The 22,668-nt window shown below is 38.0% G+C and overlaps 1 protein-coding gene across 1 annotated transcript in view; it reads right to left on the reverse strand.

Moving 5' to 3' along the window:
* The window catches only part of Dbx (homeobox protein Dbx), a 41,646-nt gene that overhangs the window by 15,485 nt on the left and 3,493 nt on the right, over positions 1 to 22,668 (reverse strand). Inside the window, exons 2-4 of the mRNA XM_036361779.2 lie at positions 14,365 to 15,042; positions 13,783 to 13,887; positions 13,575 to 13,678 (exon numbers count right to left, since the gene is read on the reverse strand). Coding sequence (XP_036217672.2) covers positions 13,575 to 13,678; positions 13,783 to 13,887; positions 14,365 to 15,042 — 887 coding nt within the window. The remainder of the gene's footprint in view (positions 1 to 13,574; positions 13,679 to 13,782; positions 13,888 to 14,364; positions 15,043 to 22,668) is intronic.

The raw sequence follows: 22,668 nt of genomic DNA on the forward strand, positions 1-22,668 counted from the left end.
GACAAGGAAGGTGCAGACTTCGTCCTTGCAGCGGCATATTTCCCAGGGGAGACAACCACAGCACCCCCCAACGAAATTCACCATCTAATGGAATACTGCAGGAGAAATAAGCTCCCCCTCGTACTGGGGTGCGATGCAAATGCGCACCACACGGAGTGGGGCAGCACTGACTGCAATGCAAGGGGTGAGTCTCTTCTTGAATTCATTATTAGTAATAACTTAAGCATTGAGAATGTGGGGTGCGAACTCACCTTCATTACCAGTACCAGAAGGGAGGTCCTCGACATAACTTTGTGCAATGAGCTAATGTCCGGGCTGATCTCACAATGGAGAGTTTCGAAAGAGCCCTCCATGTCAGATCACAGGATCTTACGGTTCGCAATGAAAGTGGAGGTCAAGGATCTCCTGCCAGTCCGTATTCCCAGAAACACAAAATGGGATGTTTTCAGAGAGACCCTAGAGTTAAATATTAGTAGAGTGAGGCAGGTAGGAAGCGAGGCTACGCCGATAGGACTAGAGAGCAGGCTGGCTGCGACTAACCAGTTCATAACAGACGCGTACCATTGCGCTTGCCCATTAAAGTCAACCACCAAAAGACAAGGCTGTCCTTGGTGGACAAGTAAACTCTCAGTGATTAGAAAATCAGTTCGCAGGCTTTTTAACAAAGCCAAAAGAACCGGCAACTGGGAGGAATATAGGCAACACCTAACAACCTACAATAAGGAAATTAGGTCTGCAAAAACGAGTAGTTTCAGAAAATTCTGTGAAAATGTCTCCTCTACTCCAGAGGCTGCAAGACTGCATAAGGCTCTGGCAAGAGGTAAGACTGACACAGCATTAGCCATTAAAAGATCCGATGGGACCTATACGACCAACGCAGACGAGAGGGCCATGGCACTCTTGCTTGAGCACTTCCCGGAGACTATTCGAGACGACCAAATTCCACCAGTGGTCGCACATAAGCCAGATCGCTCAGATTGGACAGCTGCAAGGAATCTATTCAATGCAGACTCAATCAAGTGGGCACTGGCTTCCTTCTCGAGATACAAGTCACCAGGGGCCGACGGCATCTTCCCAGCACTTCTACAGCAAGGAGGGCAAGCTCTATTGCCGTTCCTTGTTGGGCTGATGAGGGATAGCCTTGCGTTGTCGTACATCCCATCAACGTGGAGAATAGCTAGGGTAATCTTCATACCTAAGGTAGGAAGGAAGGACTATTCACTAGCCAAATCCTTCAGGCCTATTAGTCTCACCTCCTTCATGCTAAAAGGTATGGAAAAGATTATAGACAACCATATAAGATCGAAAGCACTAAAAGTCGCACCTCTGCATGCAAATCAGCACGCGTACAGGGTAGGTAGGTCTACTAACACTGCTCTGTACCAATTAACGGCTGAGATCCAGAAATCGCTGGAGAATAATGAGGTTGCGATATGTGCTTTCCTAGACATTGAAGGTGCTTTTGATAATGCGTCTCACGCAAGCGTGATCAGGGCACTGGAGAAGAGGAACGTGGAAGCTCCTATATGCAGATGGATTAAGGCCGTACTGCACACTAGGATTGCAGAAACTACGGTGGGAGAGAGCAAGATACGTCTTGGTACTACGAGAGGCTGCCCCCAGGGTGGGGTATTGTCACCCCTTCTATGGAGCCTCGTAGTAGATGAACTCCTTGAGTTGCTAACGAACAATGGAATCCGGTGCCAGGGGTACGCCGACGACATCGTCATAGTGGCAAGAGGGAAACTTGAGAACACTCTCTGCGACATAGTCCAAAGGGGCCTAAACCTAGCAAAGTACTGGTGCGACACGGTAGGGCTAAACATTAACCCGTTAAAAACAACCGTCATCCCTTTCACAAAAAACAGATCTCTTCCGGGCCTTAGAATACTATCCCTTGGGGGCAGAGAGCTAGAAGTGTCGAGGGAAGTAAAATACTTAGGCCTCACACTAGACTCCACCTTGCGGGGGAATAGGCACGTGGAGCTAACGCTTTCCAAGGCCACAAAGGCGCTCATGGTGTGCAGGCGCCTCGCCGGCAGATCCTGGGGCTGCAAACCTAGTATCATCAGGTAGCTGTACACCATGATCGTGAGATCTATTGTTACTTATGGAGCGGTGGTTTGGGCATCGAAAGCAAAGCAGACTTCGATAGGCCTTCAGCTATCGAAGCTGCAGAGACTTGCCTGCGTCTGCGCCACTGGGGCAATGCGCACCTGCCCCACCGCAGCACTTGAGGTCATGCTAGAGCTCACACCACTCCATTTGGTTATCAATCAGACTGCGAAGCATACCATGCTGCTTATGACAGCAGAGGGGTATGGTAAAGGGAAGTTAATCTCGTCTCAACAAATGAGGGCCTTAGAAGATAATACGCCACTGGCCCTCCTTCCAAGAGACGGTATAACGAAGAGAGTAAACTTTACGAAAAAGTTTAAAGTTACTCTCGGCGGTAAGGCGAACTGGAGCGATTCCACACTTGACCAACTGCTGAGAGGTAGCACTATTCAGTGGTACACTGACGGCTCGAAAACACCAGAAGGAATTGGCGCTGGCATTGCGGGACCGCACACCAAGCTTTCCATTCCCATGGGCAGTTTTCCAAGCATTTTTCAGGCAGAAGTATTTGCCATAAGTCAGTCCGCAGTAATAAATCTCCAACGCAACTATCGGAATAAGAGTATCGCAATACTCAGCGATAGCCAAGCGGCGCTAAAAGCGATATCGGCCTATGAGATACGATCGCTATTAGTGGAGGAGTGTATAGGAAGGCTTAACCGCCTAGCAGCTTGCAACCGTGTACACCTGATCTGGGTGCCGGGGCATAAAGGGGTAGCCGGCAACGAGCTGGCAGACGAACTTGCCCGCTCTGCTGCGACTACAAGAATGATGGGGCCAGAACCATACATTGCGGTAGGGCCCCATACAATAAAGGAACTGCTCCGCACGGAGGAGAGATCGAGCAGAGACAGTCACTGGCAACAGACAGCAGGGATGCGTCAGGCCAAACTGCTACTGGGAGGGTTCAACCTAGCCAGGTTCAGAGCAATTATTAACCTCCCCAGAGACAAACTCCGTCTCCTTGTCGCGCTCTACACTGGGCACTGCAGGCCAAGAAGCACCTATCAAACATGGGCTTAGCTTCTTGTGGCAACTGCCGATTCTGCGACATGGGACCGGAAACACCAGAACACCTAATCCTAGATTGCACCGCAATTTGTAGACGCAGGTTCAAGGCCCTCGGTTCCATTTTTGTGACCAGGGATCACATTGCCTCAATAGCACCCAGCAAGTATCTGGAGTTTTTCAGGGTGCTGGGACTTTGGGAATGCATGTGATGAAGGAGAGGGCACAATAGACCCTAGGTCGCAGTGCATACCTCATTTGCAAATCTAATCTAATCTAACCCTTGATCAGCGGCAGCGTATTTTGAAAAATCTAATCCAAGATTAAATGGGATAGAGAAAAATTTTAAACGGGGTCCAAAGCACTACTTTCTAGCATTTTGTTTTATTCTAATTTTATTAAACCGACTGCTGAGTGAAGATGAAAATTTGTGCTTGAACCAGTTACTCTTTACAACAGTACAACAATGTGTGTGTGTGTCTCCTTTGTGGAAAAGGTAAGCTTATGTCCACTCACAGTGGTTTGCCAATGATGCAACTGCATGGGCTTTTCTCTGAACACTATGCGTGGTACGATCAACTGTGGGTAATGCCTTTTTATCAGTTCTTACGCTATTGGAAAAATCAAATTGGCAGTGGTTGCATGATAAGCAACATTTTAAGCGCCCAGATTTATTCTACAAATTTTCAGATTTCCAACTAAAAGTTCTTTCTAAACCAATCGACATTTATTTAAAATGAGTATACCAGACAGACATTTTGAGTGGCATAAGTATCGGTATTATATCTTGAAGCCTAAATATATTGGTTAAAATGCAAATACAATTTCGTTATTTAAGAATTACTTTTAGTAAATTAAGAAAAATAAAAGATTTCTAGTTCTGGAAATTTCCATAGAAATGTTCATATCCCTGCTGCACTGCACTAGCTAAGACTTTACAACTTGCGGTGTAAAACTACAATAAATACTGACGTCATATTTTTATCACAGCTAAAAACAATATGATATACTATTATTGCATTTAAATAATTCCTAAGAAACACTTTAACAATTTAAAATGACGACTAATGATAATGTAATAAAAGAAGCATAAAATTAAATACGTCGAATGATTAGCATTCTTGATTAGTTATATGTATATAACCATCATTCACGCTGCACAATGGAAGCACGGTCATATTGGTTACCAGCAGAAAGCCGCTTCAATCCCTGAACCCGATCATTTGATAAAGCCACCAATAATGGCAATAATACTAAAATGTTTATTAACCGCAATAATGGATCGAGTATGCGTGCACACGTCAGTACCGGCAACAACAAATGCAAGCGCAAGCTATTCGTTGCAAATAGCCAGAAGCCGTTAAGCTGGTTGTTAGGGTCGAGTGGCTGACCTCCGACACTCACTGCGATTGCCATTAAACGAACAACAATTAAATATTACCGTAAACAAGCTTTACATATAATTGCATTTAAACACACACACACATATATAATATAAAATACTCGTATATAAATACGTACACACACACATACACACATGCATACATATTAGCGTTCATAGGTGGGCAGTAAAATACTGGTGCATTGCCGGTATTCCGCTATTGCATTCATGTAATCATAATTCTAGGTGACGCTAAACAATACAACAAATGCAAAAATAAAACAAAAGCAACAAAACACTGCAAATCGTTGTAATTATCGGTTAATTATTGTGTATACGCGCTATACGCGCATTAGGAAGTCGACCACCCAGTCAATGTGACTGACGATGGACAACAAGGCGGGCAATTATGAAGCAAAATGCAAAAAAGTAAGCAACAACAAATGGAAAATTTTGCAATGCAATAAAAAAATGTGTGAAACATTTGCAAGTCACACATCTAATCTGTTGCAGTTTGCTCACAAGCCCGGGTAATGTACGCAAATTAGTAGTTTGAGGTCAGCATTGACCGTTACACGCAACTTGCAACGCGTCTAGCAACAGCGGTTTGCATGCTTGACCAGTGCCTGAGCCACTTCGCGTTGAGTGCGTTTGTAAAAATGCCATTTAACGCCGCAATAAACGTTGCAATAATACTCTCGAAATGATGAATCACCTGAGTGCTGCACCGTTTGTCAAAATTTGCGGCCAGTATCATGCAACGGCCGCCAAACCAATTGCACTGCCGGCTAACCACAATGCAGGCCCCACGCTTTGCCTTAGCTGCAAATGTGTGCGTGTGTTGTCATTGTTTTTCAAGTATTTATGCATTGTTATTGTTGTTTTTTTTTTGCTGACGTTGCTGCATGTTGCGCCGGGAAATGCGCAACAAAAGTGAAATTGCAACGCTTGGCGGAGAGGCGCCACGACAATGTGCCGAAAATGGTGAAGCACTCCAGCCACAAACGTAAAGTGTTGCATACAAATAGGCGCACAACCGCATTTTACTGCATTTTTTGAGTTATGGCGCATGCTGCGCCTTTTTATACCCACGTACAATTGCTGCTGTTCTCTAGTAACTCTACCACTCCCTCCCCAACATACTTCACGCTATTTGTTTGAGTGTTTTCAAATGCCATCAACTCTCTTCAGCCCTAACGACGAATTTCAGCTGAAAAAAATTCGGTCTAAACATCAAAATTTTTACAGCATCCCTTCTTCTTTATATAGGTACAATGAAAGTATGTGGTATTGGAAATTGATTTGGCGCTTGGGGCAGCAACAATGACAGTGACAGCGACAGCGACAATAACGGTGGCGCAGTGTCACTTGACCGATGCGGCTAAGTGTGAATTGCCACACTTGTTCAAACACCTAGCATACAACTCTCTTGTGAACAGCAGGCGTCCACTCTCAGAAAAAAAGGAGAAAGTTGTGGCAAAGAGTGTTAGGGGGTTCAATGCTGTTGAAGTTGGCGCTTTCGGCGTGGTCAGCCTTTGATGTTCATGAAAAAGGCATAAAGCCGTACATAGTGCACATTTTGGAATAAGTTGATAGCCTGCTGGGCAAGACCATATTTTTCTGACATTTTCGCACGTGCTATATGTCCGCATGTATGTATCAGAATTTTTTGTATATCTTATTTATTTGGTAGTACTTTAACCATTGAAAACACACTAGTCTTCAAATAGCTTTATAATTATAGCTAGTGAATTGCCCAGCCAAATTTTTGTGAACGTCTATATATATGTTAGAGAAGGAATGTAAATTTTTCTGGGCATTTTAAAGATTTTTACCCTTAAAATTACCCTTTTGAGAGTTTTTAAGAGCAAGAAACGAAGTCTCAAACATTGTTTTTTATCAAAAATATTCAAAGAGTTCATTCGGAGAGACTTCTTCTGACTACCGAAACCTGCTGTTTTTCACAATTCATCCATTTTTATCACCAGATATTCCTCTAAGTTCCAGCGATTCGATAGCAAGTAATTTATTCGCAGTTCTAGATAGAAAACTAAACCTCAAGCACCTCATGGAAGTCTTATTTTAAACGCCGCAAATGAAAACAATGGGCATCAATAACGTAATAGGGTTGCGTCAGCTTGCGGTACATAAAATATTATTTCTGTACAACTATTATTCGAAGCATCCTGATCAAGCTCCAACTAAGAATTTGACTTATTGACTGACCAATAATGAAGTAATAGTAAAGTTTAAAGGATTGATGGCAACTAACCATTTAAACGATCCTAGCACGAAATTCATGAAACTCGGAACTATCAAATTTTTACCATTTCGAGAAATTGTATGTAAGGTGTAAGATACCTAATTCAGGGACCGCTAAAAAGCTACCTGTATAATGTTTGGATTCATTTTGTTGATATTCGCGAAAGGTCTGATATTTTTCCTAAGCTTGGATGAACATATATACTCGTATATATCATTTTTTTTCATAACTCCTTGCACGAAACTATCATGTAATCTCATAACGAAACATATCTAACGGAAATTGGTGAACACATCAGCTGGACTTCCGTATGAATGAACTCATTGCTAGATTACCACATTATTTCGCCACATTATAAGATCATTAAGTAAAAAGTTGATGGATCGATGACAATTGGACACGCTTAAACGATCGTATGAAATTTTGATGAATCTCTTTTTGGTCTAACTGACATAATTGTGGTGACAAATTGGCGTGACGTCGTCAACTGAAATACAACAAGCAGCAGACTCATTAAAGGATACACATATGTATGTAAGAACTGCGTACGAATTTCACGTACACATACAAACAAATAACACATATGCTTTCAGCACTCGCTAATCATGTGACATTTTCTATATGAATTTATAGTAAATGAAATCAATTGAGTTGTGATCGATTACATTGTGACAGTGGTGAATTGTCAAATGGCAACACAACATTGTTACAAAGAAATTGTTACGCTAATTAGGCAATCCCACGCCCAGAATTCAGCATTGAAAGAATACGCATAACAAAAAAAGATATTTAATGAAAACGTGGAGGATTTGACAATCAGTTGGGTTAAGCAATACGCGTCAGTGATTCGCTAGAAAGAAAGACCTAAAAGAATGATAAAAGTGAAAACTCATTTAGAGCGCTAAATACTTGTAGAGGGGAAGAGAGCACGGCAAGGCAAATAAAATCGCACAAAAATTTGGCACCTCAAACTAATTTCATTAATTTTACGATTTCATTACTTTCGTCTGCAGCTAATGATATGCGTTGGCAGACATTTTATGAATTCCTTGACAATGGAATTAAGTCGCTGTGAAAATGGAAAAAGTTTTCCTCACACCAAATAATGCCGCTGCAATTTTATTTTCAGTGACTCTGGCATTGTGTGTTTGCCGAAACAGCATTGTGATGACTGGTATTCATCGATTTTTTATACTGGCCTGCGATATTTTTTTTGTCTTACTGCGCGAATGTGTGATTTTTTAATGTATGGAGTGAGAGTTGGTAACATTTTATTTGCCTTTTTATATATTTTTTGGTGTCGACACAAACCGCATAGATTATATTCGTCTGTTGGGAGGAATCTGAGTATTTTGGAATTTGGAAAGTTAACAAAGTATATTCGGTTTGCCACGAAGTTTGTAACAACCAGAAGAAAACATTGGAGACCTCTTAAATATATATAGAAATAATCATGGCGACGAGCTAAGTTGATTAAGCTATGATCGTTTCTCTGACCGTCTGTATATACGCGAACTCAGTTTTTGAGATATTGGTCTGAAATATTACACAAGCCTTTTTCTCGATATCGGACAACTGGTTGTGCGTGTATGGAACACTTTTTCTTTCTATTGTATTATATAAAGAACGACTAATAAAAAATGCTTTTATAATAAGAATCCCTGTGTGCAAAAACCTCTCTTATAGCATAAAAAGAACTAGCCCCGTTGCGTTGCCTTAACGTCGTAGTAGCCATTACTGTGGTCTGTATCCAATTTATTTTATTGGATTCAGCTGAATTTTGAGCTCGATGATGGCTGATAGCAAGATATTTTAACGTTGGAGAAATGTTGTTATGTGCAACACTTTATTATAGTAACATAACTGGATTATATGCTGAGAGCTGTCAAAGGGATTACCTTATTTAATCTCACTATGCTCAGGGACATTTTAATCCATGTACATATATATTTGCTAGGTTGCTCCTCTAGTACTACTTAGGCTTCGCCGCCTAAGGACACCACTACCGAAAGATATATGTAATTAATATCTTGCAGTAAATTCTCGTAAACGGAGTAACGGTGGAAGCTGGTGCAACGTTTGCTCACTGCGTTGAAAAACCGCAATGATGACTCGACCTAAGAATAGTGTTCCACCAAGGTTAAGTGCAATCAGAAGTTGGTTCTGCATTGTTTCATGATCGTCGACGTAATATGGATCCACTGGTAAACGTCACAGTCCAAGGAACAGTCGAAACAATTCCAAAGAAGGCGAAGGCTATCCCTTTTGCCCGGGAAGATATTTGCCACCATTTTCTGAGATTCCCAAGGTCTGATCTACATCGACTGTTTAGAGAAGGTCCAAACACCGAACAATTGGACCGGTTCGGCGTCGAATTACATAAAAACGGTTCTTTTTGGCGAAGAAAAAAATGTTCTTCAATCGACATGAATGACAACGCCCGGGCTAATACCTCCGCCAACACTATGACCACTTTGTATTATTTTTCTTTCTTTTGTCGGTTAATTACTTATAGTAACGCCTTCGTATGTACAAAATGAGTTTTTTAATTTGTCTGTAGTATAAATGAAATCATAAGTAACTTATGACTTTTATGTATATAATTTTATCATAGTTCGCAGTAAGTGTCTTTTCTTCGTTTTCTATCTATTTTCTATCCTATCCATAATAATATCTCTTTAGAATTTAAATTAATTTTCTCTGTAAGTAACTATAATATTATATTCATTTCACATATGTCAGAATTAAACTAGAGTATATGCATAATTTTAAAATGTTCATTTCTATTTACTTCCTTGAAGTACTATTTGATAGCTTTTAAAATATATATTAATGGGTATGTCGACTTAAATTCATATAAGTTACTTAGGTAAATCAGTATATGCTGTATGTATAGTTTTTATGTACTTCAATTAATTTAAATAATGTCTTCATGATTCTTTATTGTCCGCTTTGTGAATGACTCTTTGTGCTTTCCTCTCAATACTTAAACAGATATACCTATATATTTATATATACCCACTTGTATATATTACACTTATATGAATACTATCGAGCTTTCCTACATTTTAGTGTGTGTGTGTGTTAAAGGATAAGCGACTGCGCATTTGAGAATTGGGTGGCGCCCAAAACGCTGTGAGAGTTAACAATACCCAACAACAGTTATGTGCTGACAACCCTCATAAAGAGTAAATTCTTTCTACTCTCAACAGCTATTATGGTGGCATGTGGCATGTGCCGATGCGAAATGGCGTGCCGAGTAAAAAAATAAAAATAAACTAAAATATTTATACAAATTGAGCAAACAAATGAAACAAATAATTATTCATATTAAATATGCATTCGTAAATGACAACTCTATACGTGGATTAAATCAATAAGAAAATGGTAAATAAAAGCAAATATATTTATATGTTATGTAAATATACATTTCCGTTATATTGATAGAATGTGAGACGCTTTCACTTACTCTGAGCACAATGACTTTTAAGTAAAGAGGCGTATTGTAGTTGTTTAGGATTATTAAAGTAAGCAGTATATTTAAGAGCTTTCTTTTATGTTTTTAATCATATAATAAGGAACAATATAGATAAGTAATGATTCTTATAGGTTTTAGTTGAAGGAGAGACGAACGATACTGTGATGATAAAAATGTTTCTTTCGATTAGTGACTGTCAAAGTTTTTAAAAATTATAATAGGGTTTCTACATTTAAAACAGTGATTTATTCGTTACTTTAGTGATGAAATACTTTCGGTATTTGGCTCCTACTTGTATAAACGTGAACGGAAGATATGGCGAGATATATTGTAAGTTCTTTATCACAAATACGAAAGATTCCCCACAAGAACTTGATTTTGATCGGTCAGGTTGTATGATAGCTAGTGGTTTAATATGAACAATTTCTTTGTTGGTTGTACCGTTACTTTGGACAATATTCCATGCCAAATTTCGTCAAGATATCTCCTCAAATAAAATTGTTCATACAAAGACTTAATAACGATCGTTCGGTTTGTATGGCAGCTATATGCTATATTGGTCCGATTACGGCGGTTCCGACAAATAAGCAGCTTCTTGGGGAGAAAAGGCCGTGTGCAACACAGGGCAGGACGGACAGACCTTGTTAAATTGACTCTGCTCGTCATGCTGATCATTTATATATATATATATGTTTTATAAGTTTCTGAAGCTTCCTTCTGGATGTTAGAAACTTCGTGGCAAACTTAATATACTTGTTCAGACGAGTCCTACTTAGTAGTTTTACAACTGATATAAAACGAATTTAGAGGCAGTCTTTACTTATATTAGGTCAAGTAAAAAGCTCGTTCAGTTTTTTATTGATTTTTCAAAAGATGACAACTTTGTGTACACTTGTCCGATTTAAGTCAAATATGCGCCGTTTTGTTCGTAAACTTGTTGCCAACGAGATGCCAACTTCATTATACCCCTCTCGTAGAAGACTGCGTCCCTATTGCCAAAAAACTCGGAGAACCAATTTTCACAGGCCTCTCTTGAGGCCAACTTCTCGCCATTAAGCGCGTTCGCCATGGACAGGAAAATATGGTAATCACTTGGTGCCCGGTCCGGACTATAAGGTAGGTGCATTAGGACCTCCCATCCGAGCTCCAGGAGCTTCTGGCGAGTCACCAAAGACGTGTGTGGCCTGGCGTTGTCCTGATGGAACACAATTCGGCCTCTGTTGATCAAAGATGGCCTCTTCTGGATGAGTGCTGCCTTCAAGCGATCCAGTGTCCCATTTTTCATCGTCAGTCACAATCAGCTTCAGAAACGGGGCGATTTTGTTGCGATTCTGCAGCGATTTGCAGATGGAAATTCGGTCCATCATGTTTTTTGCGTTAGTTCGTGTGACACATAAACATCGAGCTCCTTTTTGAATCCAAGATTATGCGAATGGTTCCAAACGGTTTTCTGGCTTATCTTTAGTTCCTCAGCAATTAAATAAGTGCTCACGTGACGGTCTGTTTCCACTATTTCCATGATTTTATCGCAATTTTCGACGACAGGCCTCCCGACGCTTGGTGGATCTTTGACATCGAAATTACCGGAACGGAACCTAGCAAATCACTTTTGTGCTACACGTTCGTTTACAGTATCGGGCCCATAAACTAAATTAATGTTTTCAGCCGCTTTGGCTGCTTTTTCGCTTTGATCGAAGAAAAATTGTAAAATATAGCGAATTTTCTCTTTGTTGGTGTCCATCTTTGACGAGCGCTCACAACGAACTGAGTAAATCAATCGAAGAACTGTCAAAGACAAACTTTTAGCGCGAATAAACACGCTTTCAGCGCCGTATAGGATGACATGATGCGACACGTAACACTAGTACTATGGACAATAACGACCTAATATAATTATACTGTTCACAATTTTTACGTAAATTCAGCAGGAAATATTAGATAAGAATAACTGCGAAACTTGTGATGACATGAACCCTGTTTAGGGAAAAACACCAGTGGATACACTAGTGTAGTTATATCGTTGGATTGGGTGAACATTCTCTTAAAAGATATTATTTTGCAATCGACTCTGCAATTGAGATGTTTTTCCAACTATTTGTAGAGTTAAATACCTTATTAACGACGACACACCGCCATATTATCGGCAGTCAAAGCTTTCTGTGACTTAGGTTTGTATTATGTAACTATATTCATTTGTCGAGAATTCACTTTCGAGAGAAAACTCCGAGAATCTTCGAAAAGGCCAAGTTTATCAGACTGAACCCACACTCTTACCTTGAAAGAATTCAATATGGTATTTATTAGTGTTTACGAAGTAATATAGATGCCTCTTCTGCATTTTAAGAACCAACTGGATAAGGCTTTAGCTTTGATTTACGTTATAAATTGCCGTTAACTTGCAACATTATCTCTCTAAATTGGTATAATAGCTTTCTTCCAAGTTTTATTATCTAGATTTTAGATAACTTCTCAAAATCAAGGCTCAACCGAAAATTGGTAGTAATAAGTACTGTTAAATGACAGTTTTGATAAAATACAAGGTTGGAGTTAAGACAATAACATATTAATGGTAAACAAAAATGTTAGATAGAAAGAAATAAGGCTTCGCGTAAGTGCTGCCCGTTTGCTTGAACAACTGGTATAAGGTGTTCGATTCGCTACTCTCTAAGGCTTCGTAAATCGAAGATTGCTCATATTCCGTCTATATTGAGAATATGTGCTCTCTCGGATAAACAAGTTGAGATTTTTTCCTCGTATAGTATTTTTATAAATAATAAGTTATATGGATCACCCTTTATATAGAGTAGCTTTGTTTAAACTTAAAAAATAATTTCTTTTGTTTAATAATTTTTATGAAGTTCCAATGGATTGTACTTGTTTTTCAGTCAATACTCAGCCATTATGGCATATTATAACAATCATTTTAAGCATATAATGAAATAATATGTGATTCAGAAAATTATAGGATTTAATATGTAATTAAAAATAACTAAGTTATTAAGTCTTAGCTTTTGACCTCTTCAATTAGAAAAAAATGCTGAATAATTTATTTGCCAAGTGATCAATCAAATGTGTTATAGTTAAGGTATTACTGCATACAATACATATACATAGGTATCTCAGCATATAGTTCTTACGACGATTACAAAGTAATCATATGTAAACATTGTTACTTGCACGTGTAATTCAGATATTTATGACATTTTAATTGCGAACTCAAAAGTGATTCCCAGAAACGCCAATAATTGCCATTTAAATATTTGCAATCAGTTGTCATTGGTATTTCAATTACGGAATTACTTCCATTACAAATTCGTGATACTAACCTGAGAGTCCTTTAAACCCAGTCTTTCGGCCAATTTCTTGCGATCCGGCTTGCTTATATATTTCTGCTGTTGAAATCGTTTCTCCAAACCTTTTCGTTGAGAATCTGTGCAACAACAACAATAAACAACAACGCGTAAATCAAAATGACCACAGACGTGTGAATTAATGTACTGTTATTTAGACTGCAAATAATGGCTCAACACTTACCGGAGAATACGGCACGACGCATCATACCCCGACGAGGCTTGCCACGCGTCGAATGCGCCCAAGGGAAGCCCTGACCCGGTGGCAGGGAAAACACTTGCGCACCAACTGCAAGGAGAGAGTGAGAAAGTTGCAGTAATGTGAGAATTACGTTTTGCGACGGAAACGGAAGTGCGTGGGAAATGCTATAACATTACAACAACAACTATGTATGTGTGTGAGCTTATAGTAGTGGCAGTAGTAGTAGTCGTGGAGGTAACAGCGCGCAGTGGGAGCTTGTTGCTGCATTAGAATACTGTTGCAATTAATTGTTGCATGCCACATGCTGCACAAACGTTTGAGTGTGCGTGCGACAATGTGTTGACAACTGCAACAACACAACAACACCAGTTGCGGACATTAGTCAAATTCTATTACCGGCATGCCACAAAATGTGGAAAGTACCCACAACAGTTATGTTGCCCCTACTATGAACTACTACACCCACATACATAAAGTCGAACACCTAGTTGGTTACATTATAACAACAACAATACATTACAACAACAACATATTACAAACACAATACAAACAACACTAACTCACCACTCATGTAGGGATTTCTGCAGTGAGCCAAGAGTGAATGCAAATGCGGATGTTGCAAGCTATGTGGCAGGAATGGCGTCGGCCGGCTGGGCAATGGTTTCGCTATCACTTGATGACCAGCCGCTTGGCCGGGCAATGGTGAATGGTGTGGCGGCATATGTGCTTGTAGTTGATGTGCCGGCGATTGCAGGTGTGATGGCGCCAGTTGTTGTTGCTGCTGCTGTTGTTGTTTCTCCTGCGCCATCGTCGACAAGTTTAGTCTTCGATTATTATTATCTTCGAGCGCATTGCCGCAATCATTGTGACCGCCAACAACACCACCTTCATATGGTCGACCATCGATTGTATTGGTGATGTTATTGCTGTTGTTGTTATTATTGCCATTACAGCCACTACCACTGCCGCCGGTGCCGGTGGAGTGATTGTCGCTATCACTGATGGTGCTGCCCGGTGATGACGACGACGCTGCGGTTTGCGGCTGACAACTATTGCCGTTGGCGGCGCCGATGGTGTTCAGCTGATGTGGCGGCAGGTGTGGATGGTGTGCCAGGTGGGAGTGTGCATGTGTTAGTGGATGCGTGTGTGGATGGTGTGTCAGAAATGCAGGATGCGGAAAGTGTGTGTGATGTATGAAGTTTTGTTGTAAGTAAGGCCAAATATGTTGCGGCTGGATGAATTCTGTGTGGAGAGGAAGAAGAGACAGCAAGATTTATTTAATAATTGACGTAACTTAAATATTGTAGATTTTAATAACTTTATCTTTGAAAATATATCGAAATAACTCAAATGATGAGATTTTGGTGTTTTTTCACAAATTAATAAAAAATATTGATACTAAGGAAGTGTTAGCTGGAATAAAAAATGATTAAAACTGAAAATTTTAGTAAAACACTGTTTGACCTTAGAATCTGAAGATTCTTATGTGCAAAAAGTACCGCAGTTTATTTGTTTGTAAATTTCCATATCTACCTATTTGGTTGATTTATTTGTATTTATCAACCTAGACTACTTATCGCAAAAATTCGTTAAAGTTCCTGCCCCGATAATTCTTATGTCTCTTGTTCGTTTGGTGGACCTTTCTCAAACCAATTTATTTTCGAATACACCAAAAAAACAAAGTAAAACGGTTTCTTCCAGAGGCATATTTGATTTTCCAAACATACAAAGTTTTTCGATTAATGATTATTTTGAGCATTGTTGCAGAGAGAAAAGATATGAAGTATTTGCATGACAGTCGACTCTATGTAACCCCAATGGACTTTTATCGGGCCAAGTTCTGCCAACTCGGTAGCGCTCTCAAAACTATTCGAGAAATTCTTTCTGTCGTTAAACCAACAACGCTTTCCCTAAAAAAAATTCGAACGGATGACTGGAATTTTACTTCTCTTTAGTCCAAGCCAATATTGATTCGATCAAAAATTCGACAAATGCTGTGAAGTAGCGATTTAATTATTCGACATAAAATATCTCTCTGAATGGAAGCATGTCAATGATATTGTATTGAACGACGAAAACATAGAGAGAAGTAATTGCTAGCTTCCTTTTCTCCGACAGTATCAAAAATTTAAAAAATATGTCACAATCTAGCTTCGATTTGAATTTTGGATGTATTTCAGTTAACAAATTTATTTTTTTCACTCAACTCCGATTCTTTTGATTTTCGGCAAGTTTTTTATCGATCAATCATCTCTTTATTGACCTCGTTATGATGCTTTCATGTTCTGCAGAGCTTTATCTGTCGAAAAATGGAATTTATCTATTAAAGGACTGCATAATAGAATGCTTTGGTTGTTAATAAACCTATCAATGGAGTGGTTTTAAATGAACTTAGTTGGAACTGGAAGGCTTTATTTGGATCGTTCAGTTTTTATGGCAGCTATGGGCTATAGTAGTCCGATCTGACCTACATATTCGAAGATTATACCATTGCTTTAAGCAAAAGTCCATTACAAATTTCGTGAAGATATCTCGTAAAAAAAAATGTTTATGTCGTTATATGCTATAGTGGATTGATATCGGCGGTTCAGACAAATGAGCAACTTCTCGAGGAAAGCAAAGGATTCATTTATAAATATATATTTTTTTATAGGATCTCCGATGTTGGGTTTTACAAACTTCGTGGCATACTTAACATACCCTATACAGGGTATAATAAATTGTTTGTGGATAAGCCTAGCAAACGACGACAATGGGGAAAATGGTCTGTTTGCAAAGGGGAAGCGAATAAGTAAGCAGTCAATATTGCGAAGCAGTGTCTATATTCTCATTCGATCATCCTATATGAGATTATTTTAATTTCAAATAATTTGAAGAAATCTGTTCTTCTTCTACAGATTAAAAATAGTGTTCTATGGCAGATGGCATAGCTTCTTAACTTTTACAGGTATACCAAAATTGATCATAGCACTGTAAAAGGTTATTTTTCGAATTGATTGAGCGACAACAAGCTTGTATTTTGTCCGTTATTGTTGTAAGAATTTGACATAGACACATGTGGTTACAATATTGTCCTCGTTAGACTTAATAGTTCGCAAATTATTTCAAAAAAGTAAACTAGTCAGTAAGTAAAGTGTTTCACTTAGTATCAGTATTCATTCAACCATATAATCTGTGAATACATAATAGAAGTGTCTATACATACGTAAGTTTTACTATTTCCGCTACAGGATTGAAAAACTTAAAACTCATTAGCACACAAATGTCAACCTTTAAAATTCACATGAAATTCATACGTTTACTCATAAAACACCGCCGCTGCGAAGTATTCGAAACATCCTTGTTCAAATAGTGGTTCACAAAAGATTAAACGTGGCGTAAAATAAGCTGCCAACTAAAACTCAAAACCTCACATTTGCGCACACACCTGTTTAACGAAATGAACATGTGGAACACACCGTACAAACATACAGCTCTTGGTAGTGGCACTAAAGAGGCGTTAATACGTTAATTGTTTCTGTCTAATCGAATTAAAATCAGAAGCGGTATCCCCGCCACCCACAGACATATGAAAGCTTAAATGCAAATTTCGTATGAGTAGGCGCCGCGAAGTATGAACCTGAATTTGCTTGTATATGTTCGTGTGTGTATGTGTGTATATAAAAGTACCCGACGGTAAAACTTCAGTTGCCGAAGTTCATTCGAAACAATACCAAAAACTCATACATACACACATACATTCCAATTTAAAATTAGCTGTTTTGGAAGAATTATAAAGCATATTGTCGAATAAGAACCTAAATTTGCTCAATTTTACTTATGCATTGAATCAAGGTTTTGGATCCAGGTGAAGAGGTTTCTGCAACATATTCGCAATATTCGGATAGAGTTGATTTAAAAGTGGCTTCTTAATCGAGAGAAATATCTTACTGTCGATAGTTTTTCAGGTTTAAAAACAGATACTAATTACTCGCAAAGAGTATGATTTTGGAAAGAATATGCTGGATTAAATTCTAGTTTATAAGGGAAATTTACAACTTTTCCAAAGTCACTGTTTTTGCTACAAATATCACATGATCCTTAATAACTACAAATATAGTTGCCATAGCTGAGTGAACACGTAATTGTTGTTAGTTGGGTAGTCGGTTTCCAATCGTTCTCGAAAATGTTTAAAATTTTAAAAAAGTAAAATGAATTTGTTTTTGAAAAACAGCTTTAGAGACTAGTTGAACCTTCATAAATAATAGAATGCCTTTCTATATAAATATTTATTTAGACCTGAAAGTGGAAAATAATGGCGAAACATCTAACTCGGAAAATTATGTTATAGAATCCTCCAACACACAACTTTTTTTGTAACTTTCCAACACAGCAAAAAATATTTACCTTTACTGTTTTGATTTGAGACTAATAATGAAAGTGTTGACCTTACTCTAAGATCTTGGTGATGGTCACACATAGTTGAATATTGTCAAATACCTAATTTGTCCAATTATAAATAATTTCTCATGACACTATATGATATTATTGCAGGCTGAAGTATTCGAAGTTGCTATAGTGCCTGTAGCCGCAGAAAAATACCTCTAAAATAATTTCAAAGAATGTTGCCGTGTGGAAAATCTTTGGCATTCATTTTGAATAAAAGTCCGGGTTCTTTTAGGTTGCGTAGCCTGTGGTGGAACCAGTGTTCTAGGGTAGTGCTATATACCTAAGATTTCGTAAGACACAAATGTCTTGATCTTTTGAAGGATATATATGCATACATATGTGCTTACATAGTTTTCTTTGGTTTTGAGATTGTTTCTCGATGTCGAAAACTTTCAAAAGCATTCTAATAAAAAAATGTAGTAACTTTCTCAAAATATTGTTTCGACTTGTAGAAAAATGATATTTAACCGTAATAATGTTGAGCAAATACTAAATGCCATTGACCCTTCAGCTTTTACTCGGGTAATGAATGAAACATACATACAAGTACTATACCTATGCTAAAAATACAACTGCCACTATATTGATCCATTATAGACCAGTTTTAAAACAGTTTATGAATCGCTCTTTAGAACTACTACTTTTTCAGATCATTAACATGCATCCTTTATATGTATATATTTATATATATAAATGCTTGTGGCTTCACACAACCAATCGCTGTTGACGCGTCTTTCAACAGTTCATGAGTGTAGACGTCGTATTATAGGTAAAATGAAATGTGTAATTCCGTTTATATGTCTGCGCCACCACACACGCGCTTTGCTTTGCTTGTTAATTCAAGCAGCCTTTATATTTGTTGTTGCTGCTTTTGTTTTCGGCTGTTTAATTATAGAAATCTCTAAAGACTTGAAAAGTTTTCACACAATGCCACATAATGGCGTTACTTGAGGTGATGGTTTCGATTGTGTGTGTGAGAGCTTTGGTGCCGGAAGCGCTCTTCTCCCACGATTTACTCGTTTAACTTCAAAGCGTCGGAAATTTAATGCCTCGAAGTGTGAATCACACAATTTATAAACACAAACACATGTATGTGTGTATGCCAGTGAATATGTATGTGAGTGTGTTGAATATTTGAAAATATGCTATGCAGAAGTACTCATATGGTTGTGAACGCTTTATATCCTGTCAAGTGTTATTGTTTGTTTGGCTTAATAATTATAATGGTTTTGTGACTTGACACTTCAAAATTGAAAAGCGTTAACTTAAACTTGTGAAGATCCTTTTAACAGCTAATGAAAGGATGGCTTGGTGTTGCAGAGGTTTAAGCGAGGTATAAAAAAATATATTATACGTTGTAGATTCGAACTTAAGCGTGAAAAATTTGAAATATTATAAAAATATATCTGCACTTATGAATAAATTATCAAAATGACTGAAGCCGAATATCTGAAAGTTCTCTGTAGGCCCTCAAAAACAGCGTAGTCATTATGTTTGAAGGTTTTGCTGGCTAGCTTATCTAACAGAAGGCATAAACTACAAATTTTATCGCAGGAACATACGTTTCAATCGATTAACAATTGATTTCGTTTCCATGATATTCGGTTTCGGGTTTTACACTTTTTTTTCACTGGTACCAGTGTCACAACAATAATTCTTGAAATTGGTTCTCGTAGAACCTGCTAAGGAACTCATTTAGGCAAAAAAAAGATATTTATTGTTAAGAGGCGTATTTTATTAACTGTGTTCGATTTGCCAACATTTGAGCGTAGCCAATCGAACTAACTAAACGAGATGTTCAAACAAATAGGCAGCACTTGTGGTGAACCCTGCGCCAGCATTTCTTCTGACGCATACGCAATTCTGCTACGATTCTTTCTTTAATCTAAAATATGCAAAACAAAACTTGGTATTATTGAAGAAAGCGGTTATAACACACTAAAAAGGTTTTTGCATACTCGCTTGTACGAATTCAATACGATACATTTGTTGTTGCTTTTACATATAATTTTTTCGACAAGAAAGCAGCGTGAATATATAGCTAGCAGAGAAATACCTACAGCTATTATTGCTATTCGGTTGTGAGTTGGAAAAACTGCAGTCCTGTTTTCGCCATTATAACATTTTAGATTAACAATTGAATTTCTCGCTCTGAAACATTGGAAAGATTATCGTTTTTAAGATGACTGGTTCAAGGTTGAATGTAACGGCCAAACAACCGTACTGAGAGCGACAGAAAACGGCCATCATGCCAGATGGAAACATTAGACTGGTTGAGGAATGTTAGAACAACACCATTAACATGGCATCTATTTCGATACTTTATGCTACCATATCGCACTTGGATGTTCGATTACTACACATAAAGTTGATAGCTAAATTTCAGTAATATTAAATTAATGTATCACTAAAATATTGTTTTTTATTTCTTCTGTAAATTTGAGGAAAATGGAATAAATCAGAATAGATCTGAATGTTGGCGATTGGCGATTTATATTCAGCGACTATTTTCTGTGGAAAGAAAAATGATAGTGAAGGCCAGTTTTAATCTCTTTAGGCATAATAGGTGGATGCATATGTAATTCAAAGTCCGCCATTTCGTCTATCAAATATTACTCTGTTTATGGTTCTGCTCATTTCAAGATAATTGAAAAATATTGTTTCAAGCTCTTCCCAAAATACAAACATCATAACATTATTAGCTAACTGTTGTGCCGTACAAATTACGATTCGATATTTTTATACTTTGAAATCTGGCTATATTAAATTTTGCACGAAGGTTGTTACACCCATAACGAAACGTCGGATACCCTACAAAATATATATGTAAATGATCCACATGAAGAGCTGAGTCGATTAAGCTGCCCTTCTGTCTGTATATATATGCGTACTAATTCTTCCGTTTTTGAGATTCGGACCAATATAGCATATAGCTGCTATACAAACTAAACGATCGGAATCATGTTCGTCTTTGGAAAGCTTTTTCATTTGACGAAATATCTTTGTGAAATTTGGAACGGATTATCAGACATCGGACATTATCTAAAGCAAAAATGGAATATTCGAAGAAATTGTTCAGATCGAATCACGATAGCATAGTGCTGTCATATCTTTTGTATTTGTGAACAGATTTTAGATTTGTGGTCGTTTTGGTGTCAGTCACATGCATTTGCAAGCTTGATTGATAGTTAATCATTTTTATAAAAAATACTGACAAATCATATTGACTTCGAATAACTGTTTTTATATTTTCCAGAAAAATTACATATTTTGGGTAATAATCATTCCATTAAATGGAAATAAAACCCATTGCGACTGCTGTTGGCACGTGTCCATTCCCTTCGATTGACAAGGAATTATTGCAAATAATCATAGAAATTTATGGCGAAAAATTCAATAAAACCCATTCAATACCAATTAATCTCAACTCGTCCAGCCCACAGATTTGTCTGACAAAACTACCGACACAGAAGAGCGAAAAAACGTTAAAAACAAAAAACAAAACAAACGAATATAATATTATCTGCGCATAATGACAACAATAAAAAAATAATGCCTACATAAAGGAAACAATAATTTTGGCATTCGAAATGCTGCAGGATAAAGAGACACAATGAGTGATAGATAATTCGTTACGCCTCCTTTTGTTGAGGCCTTAAAAAAGTAACAACTGGCGGGTTGGCAAAGGAGTACACCAACAGGAACAGAAACAACGAATTAACCACCAAAGCGAGCGACCACAACACGAGTACTCATATATGGTATGGTATATCTAGGCAAGAGGCGCATAGCAGTAGCGCCGCATAGCTGTCGGAATCGGAACTGGTTATGAGAATTTGCTTTGGTTACTTAGGTTGTGTTTTCATTGGAGGATTTATGAGCAAACGCAATAACATGCCGCACGCAATAATTTAAACATGATTAGGAGTGCGAGTGTTATTACAGCCTCCTGCCCAGAGGGCTTATGGCCCTAAATGAAAAACAAAATCGAAAGACAACAAAAGCGCATCGGTACTAACCTGAAGAGATGGCATTGTAGTTTGAATAAAAATTGTAGCGGCTAATCCAGCGACCAAGTCTAAAGCGGAGAACTATTAAGTGCAACCAAAATAAAGCGAAATAACCATTTGTATCTACTTATTATAATGAACTGTTGCAAAATTTTTCCAAGCGCTCAACTATTTATATCTCTGAAGGGTGAAGTGTTGCTTATGCCGGCTTGTGCTACTAAATGTATTTACTTTTTTGAAAAGGATTTGTTTGTGTTTGGCATTAGGTGCAGGCAAATTAGTTTCAATACTTTTATATTGCATTTAATTGGCCGAAAATTTTATTGGAACTCAAATGGAATTAAGAAGCATATGAGTTCTCATTAGGAACGTATTGAACCTGTGATTTCGGAAGGCTAATTAATTGCCATATTCAAAACATATTAGAAAT

This window comes from Bactrocera oleae, chromosome 6 (genome assembly GCF_042242935.1).
Source record: "Bactrocera oleae isolate idBacOlea1 chromosome 6, idBacOlea1, whole genome shotgun sequence".
Lineage (NCBI taxonomy): Eukaryota > Metazoa > Arthropoda > Insecta > Diptera > Tephritidae > Bactrocera > Bactrocera oleae.